Source organism: Haplochromis burtoni, unplaced genomic scaffold, assembly GCF_018398535.1.
Source record: "Haplochromis burtoni strain Fernald_Lab_line unplaced genomic scaffold, NCSU_Asbu1 Contig_100, whole genome shotgun sequence".
In the NCBI taxonomy this organism is placed as follows: domain Eukaryota; kingdom Metazoa; phylum Chordata; class Actinopteri; order Cichliformes; family Cichlidae; genus Haplochromis; species Haplochromis burtoni.
In genome coordinates this window covers 1,848,462-1,861,047 of record NW_024582461.1, presented here as the reverse complement: position 1 = coordinate 1,861,047, position 12,586 = coordinate 1,848,462, and the positions used below count along the sequence as shown (strand labels likewise).

Sequence of the window (12,586 nt, the reverse complement as noted above, 5' to 3'; positions counted from 1 at the left end):
AATGTGACGCAGTGATGCTGACCTTCCCTTTCCCCATTCTCTCCCCCCACTCTCTTTCGCCTCAGCAGCGTGTGTCAGTGGGACAGCCATGGAGGACACCCTCACCTGCAGCCATGCCACTTTCTCCCAGGTGTTTGGACGCCAGGGACAGCTCATGCAAGCCAGTGAGTTTCACTCTCTCCATATCCCCCCCCCCCCCAAAAAAAATCTTTAATCACATGCATGCCTTACATCCACCCTCAGCAATTCCACACAATCGCATCCTGAGTCTTACTGCTGTTTTAATTCATCTGAGCCTTGGAGGCGCATCAATGAGATTGCATTATCATGGCTTAAATCATGCACAAAGCAGAGAGTTTTCAAAGAGATGACAGGAAAACAAAACTGGGTTATCTTTTCACACGTTACGGTGATGTTAAAGGAAAGAAGCAATCTTATATTTTTCCTTTTTTTTTTCATCCTTGACAAACTGTGTGACTGTCATTGTGGTGCTGCCCAAGTTTCTGAGCAGCAGGATTAACTTGTGCAGCACTTGTGTTATAAGGAGGTGGCTTCAAAAGCTTTTTGGACAGCATGCGGGATTAACCCGGGACTGTGGCTCAGCTGTGTTGGGAGTTACACTTTGCTAAAAGAGCGCTTTAGAGGTACTTGAACACAAAGAGAAACTGGAAACTGACAGCTTTCTTTACAGACCAGGTGTGCTGGCTAATATTTCTGTATGTTTTTAGTAATTTCTGCAGTCTTAAGTAGCAGATCTGAATGTATACTTTGCAGCACAGTGTTATTCACAGTATGATTGAAACTGAATTTGTCAGGGTGAGACACTATTTGAGGAGCTTTCATAGTTCAGACTGATAGCTAAATTATTAAAAAGGGAATCTATCAAGATTTTCAGGGGTGCAGACACACCGAACACAACCTTGGAGCGCTGCTTATAAAGCATGCTCAAGTAATATCTTATTATGCAACAAACATGGTCAGAATACATATTTCCCCCAAGAGGAAAAATAGAGCAGAGATCGACTTGTCTCCACAATCAAAGTGTCAGCTGCATCCTCCCATAACTGGCCTGGTATTTCTCCTCATGGAGTCATGCAGCGAGAACTTAGTCAACGCCTTTGATGCCTTCGCTCGGCCTTAAATGCATAGCGATTCTTCACACGGTGTTATGAAGGATAATGAGGAGAGCCCGGGTGGATTTCAAAACAGATGTGCCTTTATACTACGTATCGGGTTTGTCACATCAATTTTAAATGCCTTTGTTTCTCGTCATTACCACCTGCAGAGAGGGGCGTCTGATTAGAGTTTCAAAGCAAGTGTTATTAACACGAGCGCAGCTAAGACAGCACTTAGTGGAGCTAATAATGGAAACACATCAGTCATTTCCCTGTGCTGTAAAATTCATGCTTCTTGACACGTGTTACTTAGCAAGGCTGTGTTGCAGGAGTTCATCTGCTGGGATTTTTGAATCATGGAGTTATTTGGGAAGATAGATATGCAGATGTGGTGCAGTGAATTGTAGTTGTCTTTACACGAGAGCACTCTTTTATAAATAATGCAATTTGTTTGAATGCATCCGCGGGCTTGCGTTGATAAGAGCATATTACTGGTGAAGGGGTTGCAGGGTTTTGATTAAAATTTAGCTTCAGACAGGCAGGAGGCTGAAAGCATCTTCACTAAATGAGTGTCTTTAAGAGCTGCTGAGCTGCTGGTCGTCTCTCTGGTTTCAGGTTTTTATGGCAAGCAGAGAATGCACTGGATTAGTGTGCAAACAGTGCACACAAAACGCCGGATAAGTCCAACATATAATGACAGCTACATGTGTATGCAGATGCAAATGTATGCAGAATACAAATGCTTCATAGCCCTGAATCAGTAGATTATCTGGAGGGCATCTCAGTATAAAAGGATGTAAACAAGGAGAGGGTGTGTCAGTGCTTATCACATTGGATCATGGATGGTAGCAAGGCAAGGCAAGCCTTCACAATAAAATTCAGTATTTCTTTTCATCATCAGCATACACAGTGGAAAAATTGAATGATAAATAGCAGATTATATTGTGTTGTAGCACATGGCGGTGGATCTCAGCCTTGTTATCATGCAGCATATAGAAAGCCAATTTATTAGCATGTAATCTGCCAAAGCCTTCGCATACACTGGCTGGCATGCAAAGATTTAAAAAGATGAAATGTTTTTGATGTACTTTTTTCTCAAATATTACTTCACTATTAACAATTTACTAGTGACTCGTGAATTACTAATCATTCAAGACCTCTCCATGAATAGTTACTTTTTTCTGCTTATTAACAAAGGTCCGCCACAGCAGGTAGCACCACCTGTTTGTTTTGGCAGATTATTATTTTTCTTATGCTCGATGCCCTTCCTGATGCAACCCCAAAGGGATTTGTGTCACCTCCCAGGATTTAACGGAGATCTGTGACTTGCTAGTTAAATGTGTAAACCACTTCACTATGAATATATAAAGAAAGACGAGAAATTCAGATTTTTAACACTATCACACAATGTGGAAACACTGATTGATGGGATATTTCATCATTTGGAGGGATAGTGTTAACTTTTTGAGCATCTTAAAACTTTGAATCATTAAGATTCGTAAGGCAGGTCAAGATTTGGCATTAGATACTTTCAGATAAGAGCTCATAAACACTCTGTAAACCTGAAAAGCCCAGAAACGCTCAGCAACCTTTCCATATAAAAATGCAGCTTCTCGGCGGCCACTGGCTATAAAGGCTATAAAAAAGATATCAAAGTACCTCCAGCCTGCAATTTCCACTGCCTGAAATGCCATTAATGCATGTGAAAGTCACAATGTGGATTTGAAAGAACAAGAAGACTTCACGTCTGCTGGGCAGAAAATAGAAGCCACCCGTGAGTGTGAAGCAGCTGTACGAAGGTTTAGCTGACGCAGCAGCGTCGTTGTATCATTCCACTGTGCAGGGTTGATGCACAAACATCAGAGAGGGAAATGCTACCTACATCCTCATCACGGAAATCAAATGCGGAAATCTGTAAAGCAAAATTATTTGGAAGCAACTTTTGTGGACAATTATAATTAAAACTGTGGCGACGATCACCAAAGGTTTGCTCAGAGAGAAAAGATGAAGATGCCAATTAATAATTATGGGGTTGGAAACAATTAGAAGCACATTGCAGTGACATAGCAACACATTTTCCTGATAAATATCATGCAGTTTCATAAATATTACAAAAGATGGATGTAGTCACTTTGACGTCAGGCATTTTGAAGCTTCAGGTTTTGTGATGTCAGAGGTCACCTTATACACACGAAATGGTGGAGTGCGAAGTTGTCAGCATTTATAACAAGCTTCCCTAGGTTTTCCCTTTGCTGCAAGCAGAGACTTTTAACAGCTCTCACACATCCCTACTTGAACATCGCTAAAAATTTGTGGTTACAGCTCAACATGTTACACAGGGTGTTCTCATCATGTACTATTTTTCTTAAATGAAGGCACAAATATTTGAAGAAAGGACGATCTTTAACATCTGCTATACAGGCTATATTTGCTTCTTTTCACCTCAAAAATCAGCTAATCTCTCATAGCGTGAGCCATATTCTCTTTCTAGTTGATGTTATTTTAATACTGTGACCTGAACAGACGCCACACACACCCAGAAATATCTTCTTTCTTCTTCTTTCTTTGTTTCCTGTCTCAGTTTCACTCAGCTAATTTTGTTTGACCATGAGAAGTCTCACGAGTTTAGTATGATGTGTTTCCACTATCCAGTTCTACTTGATTGGGCTTCAATGAATGGGTTAACTGTCAGTCTGGGTATAATTACAGATTAGATTAGAGACTAATCTAACAGATATGCAAATCACAGTTCCAGGCTGTTGTCTTGTGTTGTAATGAGCTGGATTTGGTTAAACGCATAGTGATTTTTTTCATAGAAAAAAAAAAAGATAAAATGACATCCAGTGAGAAAACACTTTTTGGATGACGAACAAGAGCTGTTAGTATACAAGTACAGCAGGATTGTAAAATTAGGTGTTTTATAATTTGCGTCATTATGAGATAAAAGTCTCTCCTCCTCTGCAGATCAGCAGAAGTGTGAAGTGCAGACAACATGTAAAACTGCAGCAAGTCTGTCTTTTTGTTCCAACAGCATTTTTTCCACTTGTGCTTCTAGGTAGAGCGTTAACTTTTCCCTGAATAAATGACAAGTGAAGCCTCTGTTTCTCAGAGCTGCATGCATTATTCACTACATTCTTAACCTATTTGTGTTGCCTTTTCACTCTCCTTTCCCTCCCCCCCCATTTTTGCTTTTACAACATTGCTTCCAAAGTTGTGGACACAGTGGGGAATTAAAAAGATGACGCAGCAATCGGCGAATTGTTTAAACCCCATTTTTGCCTGAAAATGGCACATAAACCTTTGACATCGAAGCTTATTTGATTATTTTATAAAAACTACTGGTGGATTCTGAATCGATCGAATTAGCAACAAGACATTTAAAAATGACAGGAGCAGGTTTACCACCGTGTTGCATCATTTCTTCTTGTAGTAACACTCGCCATTAAATGCCTTTGCATCTGGGAACTGGAGAAATCAGTCGGCCTAGTTTGGAAAGTGAAACAGATTTTCATTCTTGGGTGATATAAGATTTTGGTAAATTAACAATTCGGAGCATCTCAGAAATTCAATTCTGGTCATGGGGATGTTACGTTTCAGTAGAAATATTTCATCACTCATCCAAGTGACTTTCTCAGTCTCCCCTTGGATGAGTGATGCAATGTTTTTCCAACTGAAATGTTACATCCCCATGACCAGAATCAACTCACTGGGATGTCCCTACCTGCATGACTGAACATGCATCAAGACTATTCAGGGCCACCTTTGTTGTATTTTTTATATTCTTTCTGAATATATATCTATCTGATACAGATATATCCAGATATTTTCAGTGGGTGATCAGAGGTGGACTGTTTTACTACACACCCATGGTATTACACACACACACACACAAATGTATATATGAGGTACATATATACATTTAGGGGAACAGAAAAGTAACATTTATGAATCAACAACAGTCTTATTCTGATCATCCAGACAGATTCACTGTACGATATCAGGTCCTGAGTAGATTGATGATTTGATATATATATATATATATATATAATATATATAATATATATCTTATATATATATATATATATATGTAGGTGTGTGTGTGTGTGTATCTGCTTCTACTGACTGCTGGCTTGCACTCACGAGCTCATTGGTACCATCAGATACTGTGCAACAAGTCCACTGTGAAATTTTCCTCACTGCTAAATATTCCCAGTCAACTGTTATATTATATTATAAAAAGTGGAAGCGATTGGGAATAACACCCATTCAGACATAAAGTGGTAGGACACAGAGCAGGGTGAGCAGATGCTAAGATGCTCAGTGCCAGAGTTGCAAATTTTCTGTAGTCAGCCACTACAGGCCTCAAGAACAGTGCATAGAGAGCTTCAGGGAAGGGGTTTCCAGTTTGACCAGTCTGGGTTTGGCAGTTTCTAGGAGGTCCGTACTTGCTCGACTGCATTTCACCAAATGTTTGGTGGAGGGCAATTATGGTGTGGGGTTGTTTTTCAGGAGTTGGCGTCAGCCGATTAGTTCTAGTGACAGGAACTCTTAATGTTTATGCTTCCAAGACATTTTGGACAATTTCAAGATCCCAACTTTGTGGGAAAGGTTTTGGGATGGTATCTTCTTGTTCCAACATGACTGCGCACCAGTGCGCAAAGCAAGATCCATAAAGACATGGATGAGTGAGTTTGAGGTGGAAGAAGAGTCCTCACCCTCAACCCGACAGAGCCAGGCCTTCTCGTCCAACATCAGTGTCTGATCACAAATGTGCTTCTGGAAGAACATAAAAACATCATATATCATATTCCTATAGATTAGGAATGGGATGTCACTCAATTTCAACTACGTGTGACAGCAGAAAATACTTTTGGCAATATCGTGTATGTGGTGCCAGCTTATATATTCTTGAGCATTACTGGGGCCTTCATAGATATGCAAGTTATCCATACCATGCAAACCAGTACACTGGATGGTTCTTTCCTCTTTAGACTGGAGGATTGTGTCTTCCATACAGTACTGTTTTTCCACTTCACCTCAGTCCCAAAGAATGTAACAGGTTTTCTGGAACTTTTCTGCGTAATGCATTTGCAGATAAAGCAGTGAACTTTTAATAATTATGAAATGTGTTCCTGAGCTCATGCAGTGATTTCTGCTTTGCAATCTTGTTGATTTTTAATGAAGTGCTGCCTCAGGGATCGACGATCACGACTATTCAATATTTGTTTTTTGCCTTGCTCACCGAAGTTTCTCTGGATTTTCCAAATGTTTTAATAAAATTATGAACTGCAGAAGCTGAAATCTCCAAATTCATTGCAATTTTATATTTAGAAAAAGACCCTCTGAAAATGTCTTACTATTTGCCAACTATGTGTGAGTTTAGGCCACTTGGTGTTTTTTAAGCACTGCACAACTTTTCCAGTCTTTTGCTGCCCTTCTTCCAACTTTTTTGTCAATATTTCCTGCATGAAATGGGAACACATTTTTCAAAAAACAATAAAACCTTTTATTTTCAACATTTTCAACATTTGTTATGTTCTCTTCACTTTTTTTTAAAAAATTAAATATGAATAAATTACAGAGCAACTCAACTTTTCTGGAAATAATTCTTGTCCTACTTTTTCCTTCAAATTGCTTGTGGCAATGAAAAAGCCTCATGAGTGCTATTGCTACGTTTGCATAAATCCCCACAAGCTCAGGCTCTGCTCCTTGCCAGAATGTTGTGTCCTGACACAATCAAGTGGTTTCAGTCACCTTTCTGCTCCACTGGACCAAAGTGATGTGAGGACGGCCACAGTGCAAGGTTGCCTGCAGTGTCGTCCACAGAGTAGGTCCACAGATGTCAAGAGCTGAATATCTTCATCCTTCCTATTGTGGAGATTTATCCCCCTATCTTTGCTAAGAGAGGTCAGGGGACCTCCTCTAAACGCCAGATTTGCTCATCATTGACCATACATCACAAACAACTAACAGTAAATCCGATAAGATAAATACAAAATTGCCTTATTTTTCATTTTCCTGATAAATTAAACACCCTTAACAATGCAAACAATGTAATCACTGCTGCTAAATTTGTGTGATACATCCTACACACTTGTTAATATACTCTTACTTACTCTATTGATCCTACTTAACTCCCTGGATATCCCCAGCAGCACTGAAAATCACTTCCTCAGAGTCATTACAAGCCTAATTTAGATCTGCCTACCTATTTTTATCCCTATATTGGATTTAAGTAGCTCAGCAGAGCCGAGACCAGTGGACGTGTCTTAATCTCTTGGTCAGTATATCTGCTATCACAGTGAGCCTCAGGCCAGAGCAGCTGGATCATTCCAGATCAACCACTCTTGCTAATTCATTAAAGGTTAATTATTAGTTGATGGGATTCACTCATTTTTACAAACCAGGTTTGAAATATGTAGTCCAGTGTTGTGAACTGCACTGTTGTGCATAATTTAGCTGCATAATGCTCCTTAGGTCATTGGGAGAGCAGGAATCACATGCATCTGTATTTGCAGACTTGGCCTCAGGGTGATCAATAATCCAATGGCTGTTCACTTAATGCGGTGTGTGTTGAGTGGTGGGAGTTTGCTCATTGGCTGGAGATGGTGTAATTAGTAGATGCTGAACTTTCCCGAGCCATATAGTCTTACTGTAATGCAACAACCAGCAACATTTTATATTCTTTTATTACTTTTTATTATCAGTTTATACTTGAGGCCCTCTGAGGTTGTGCTGTATGTACTTGGCAGCAACACAGGATGCTAATGTTTAGCAGGTATGCTAATGCTGTGCGGCGTCCCCTGTTTGAACAGCATGCTGTAGACGTCTGTGAATTGAGGAGACCAGCTGCTGGACTTGGGAGAGAGGAAATGTTGGCCATTCTTGTCTGATATAGGATTCTCAACAGTCCCGGTCTTCTTTGTTATGCTTGTCTTTTCATGATGGGCCAAATGTTTTTGGTTGGTGTAAGGCCAATTCAGCTCCCAGACTCGCTGTTGGAATAGATGCAGTATGTGGCTTGCCAAAATATGCAAGGCCTTCCTTAAAAAAGATGTCGTCTTGATGGGAACATATGTCGCTCTAAAATCTTCATACAACTTTCAGCACTGATGTTGCCCTTCCAGATGTGCAGGCTGCCAATTCCATAGAAACGAATGCACCCCCTACCATCAGCGATGAAGCTTTTTGATCTGAAGTGGTTGCTTGCTCTCCTCTTTAGTCCACAGGACCCGGGGTCCAGGTTTTTAAAAAAATATTCAAACTTCAATTTGTCTGACTACATAACAGCTTTCCAGTTTGCCTCAGTTCATTTTAAATGGGTTTTGACCCATAGAAGAGAGTGGCATGATCATCTTCACATGTGGCTTCTTCTTTCCATGAAAGAGCTTTAACTTGTGTTTATGGATGTCACAGTGTTTACAGACAATGATTTCTGGAAGTGTTCTTGAGCCCATGCAGTTATTTCCATAACAGAATCATGCTTTTTTTTAATCCACTGCTCACTGAGGATCTAAAGATCACAGATTTATCCAATATTGTCCCTTGCACACTGAGATTTCGTCATATTCTGGTGATATTATGACATTTTAATTTAATCTCAATTTTAAAGAACATTATTCTGAAATTGTTTGTTCATGCATGCACCTCTGCCTACATTTACTTCTAAAAAAGTCTAGTTAAGAGGCTCTTTTTATGCCCAATCATGTTACTGACCTGCTGCCAATGAACCTAATTAGGTACAAAATGTTTCTCCAGCTGATTCTCTTTATTATCACTTACTTTTGTTCCCTTCGTCCCAGCTTCTTTAAGATGTGTTGGTGCCACCAAAGTTAAAATGAGGTAATATCTTTGATGAAATAGTAAAATATCTCAGTTTAAACATTTCATATGTTTTCTCTTATGTGTCTTTGAAATTTGAAACTCATTACATTCTGTTGTTATTTACATTTTACACAGCAAACCAACTTCTTTGGAGTTCGGGTTGTGAGAGGCCAATGTATGAGCATGTAGCATTTTGAGGTTTTCAGTTATACTAAACCAATAAATCTAAGCTTAAGCCTTCACAGTGGGACTTCACAAACCACCGCGTGATGTTATGGTTGCCATATCCATCTTTATTTGAAGTCTGTATACTAAACATGTAACGACCAGTCACATGATTATGACAAACGTGGACAAATTTAAAATGTAATTTAATTGTCATGCGTCTACAAAACCTGTGTAAGGTTGATGGAAAAATGCAATAAACTCATCTCATTTTATTTATTTTTTTCATGACATCTGATGTGTATATACCCTACCGCGAATGTAGTGTAGTTTGGTAATACCAAGTCACCAGAGTTTATCACTGAAGGAACATGCAAATCATGCAAAATATATCAAAACTCTCAAATTCATGTTGTAATAATCCCCTTTTAAATGTTTAAAACTATAGTGAGCCACAAACTATGGTCTGGATTTGCAGTTCAGGCCTGAAGAAACTGGTAAAAAAAAATAATGGAGGGAAAAAGCTGCAAACAGGTAACATTTTTTTCTGTCAATTACTGACTTCCAAAGTAAAAAAAAATGTTATGTATAACTCAGGCTTTTATATGCCTTTCAGAAAGAAGGTAGTGCTTCACTTTCCAGAGCAAAACTAGTTCCAGCCTGGATGTTGCTTTGTTATTTCAGGTTGTAGCAAAACCGATTTATTCCTGCAATACCACAAACCCCCGTGTTTCCATGTCTCCCGGACAAAGTGCTTTGCTGTTTGTACAGTGTTTCATTCTGTAAGGATTTTAGTCATTTCTCACACTTTGAATTGATGCATCTCTTGCTCTCTTTTGCCTAATCTGCTCTGTCTCTCCCTGTTGCTCTCTTGCAAAAACACATACACGCCCTCACAGGAAACACGGGGTTATTGCAAAATTTTAAGTGGATGCACATAAGCTGAATACTGCGCGCTCAGCGAGCACATCACTTGGATTTAATAGTCACTCATCTCCACCACTTTAAAGCGGCTAAATTTGACACTGCTCGATCTCCTGTGTGCACACACTGAAGTGCCAGGAGAGTGTTTAAGATATGAACAACAGCAGATTTCACAGAGAAGCTAATCCTGCTCATTTTGGCATCTGTATGATTACTGTGTGCATCCTTTTTCTTCTTTTTTTAAACTGTTGTGGCTGCACATATCTGTCAAAATGGATTTTCAAGTTCCAAACAAGGTAAAAACACACAGTGAAGTTGCAAGTGGTGGACAGAAAAACAAAACAACAAAACACTCAGCACTGCTTGGATGAAAAATGATATTAATATATTTGTACACCTAGAGAGCATTTTCTGACTTGCCGTTTACGTCCCTCCCGTGGTTTCTGCATCATTGAGCTCTCTGCCTGAGTGCTGAATGTGCATATCTGCCTCAGCACAACCACTACATCTGGCCTCTTTTCCCCTCTCCTCCTTAGTTACACAAACGCTGAGCTGCTTCCCAAAGCATCAGTGTTCATCTCATAATCTTGTCATAATCCACCACAGAGAAGACAACGAAACAGAAAGAGAAGGAGACACAGTGGCACAGCAGCTACAGCACAATGTTCACATGGAAAACTTATATAGAAGTATGTATTTCAAAAAGGAAAAAACAAAACAAAAAGGGGGGGTGTAGATTAAGAAAAGTGCCACTTTGACAGATATAAAAACCCAGCTGGAAATGTTTCATAATTTATGATACAGCTCGGAAAGATAGTAATGTCACAAGGCAACAACAAAAGGGTGAGCACACTGTTCAGCAGCTTAATTTATGAAGCAAACTTACATACAAAACTAATGATGTGCGCAAATCAGTAAGATCAGCGGCATAAGATGTGCATGAGTGGAAATGTGTGTGAGAAACCTAAGAAATGCAAATTTGACGCATGACATAAGCAATTATGATGAGCCCTGATCAATCCCCCAAGGGACCTACAATTACTGCCGTAGTCTATTTTGGCATCTAATGATACGAAGTACTAAGCTAAGTATAAATTTAGAGGTGATCGTGCTTTTGCTGTAGCTGCTCCAAAGTTGTGGAATGATCTGTCCTTGCATGTTAGGCAGGGCTCATCTCTTTCTGAGTTTTAAACTCTTCTTAAAACATATTTATTTGCTGAAGCCTTTGGCACTCTTTAAGGGGTCGACTCAAATTTTTTTTAACATGTTTTTATTTTATTTTATTTGGCTTATGCTATTTGTATATATACAGCACTTTGTGAACCCTGGTTTTATGTTAAAGTGCTTTATAAATAAAGCTGGTATGGTATGGTAAGTAAATACAGGGTCATTGTTACCGTTACCAGTACTGATACTTTTAACCTATAACAGCAGCTTATGTAGGAGAGACCAGCGTGTCATGATTCATGACATCACCACCATCAATTTGCTATTTGTGCTTTTTACTTAAGAATAACGATTTAACACAATAAAAACACACCTTTCAGTTTTTCATGTATTTTGAAACTTGGTATTTTGGATAACTTTAGTGTAGATGTGGCTGTCTCTAAAGCACTTTGGGTCAGCTTCTGTTGTTTAAATGTGTTATAGGCTAAAAATAAAATAGACGTGACAATTAACACAAAAATGTTAAGGTATTTTTCATAGTGTACATTTCCTTAAAATAAAATAAAATAAATAAGTGGGTTATATAATGAACTTAGATGCTAGAAACCAGGCATTGATCCTATTATTGATACCATTACCAGCATTTGTATCAATATTATCAATATATGGAGCGATCCACCCACCTCTACATACAAATACACAGTATACAGAAGAAAAGGTTACAAGTTCAGGCAGGGGTCGTCTCAGCAAATACTAACCTTTTCCATTTAGGCTTCCCACTCCCCGGCACTCACAGCACCGTTGGCCAAAAGAAGAACCTGGTGTGCTCTGAGTCTGTATAAATATGCATCACTAGTTAGTGCAGGCGCTCCTGTGGTGATGAAATATAGCCGATTCTCCCGGGTTCCTCTCTTTAACATGCAGGGCACGCCATTAAAGGATGGGAGTGACACTGCATACTGCATGTATATCTGTGCTAAAGACAGTTTTCACTGGATTCGCTCCCGGCATGTGATCAGAAATTTAAAACATGCAACATCTGGAAGCTTTTCTCTACTAAAAAGAGGCTTTAGTTTCTGTCGTCACCGCTGAGAAAAAGTAGCACTTTTTGGTAACTTTCAGAGGGTTCAGTGATGTTTTGACACTGTAAACACTAATGAGAAGAACCATTGGAGCCTACGCCTTGTTAATCCGATATTCTCCTGAGCTGAGACGCTCCACTGTACATGTGATTTGCCACCAATTTAGGAAGGAGCAGCATTTTCAATGCCAACAGTTTCTTAAGATGTCTACAAAGTGTGGCTCAAAGAAAGGAGTCGGGTTCACTTTTGCAGAGCTCGCGATAAGCAGCTCTCATTGTGAAACACCATTACACTGTGGGACAGAGTTTA

The 12,586-nt window shown here is 39.4% G+C and overlaps 1 protein-coding gene across 3 annotated transcripts in view; it reads left to right on the top strand.

Annotated features, from left to right (window-relative positions):
- Positions 1-12,586, top strand: part of kaznb (kazrin, periplakin interacting protein b) — a 135,226-nt gene that overhangs the window by 2,195 nt on the left and 120,445 nt on the right. For all 3 annotated transcript variants that reach the window (XM_014335196.2, XM_005927394.3, XM_005927395.3), the window contains exon 2: positions 66-164. In XM_014335196.2, coding sequence (XP_014190682.1) covers positions 66-164 — 99 coding nt within the window. The remainder of the gene's footprint in view (positions 1-65; positions 165-12,586) is intronic.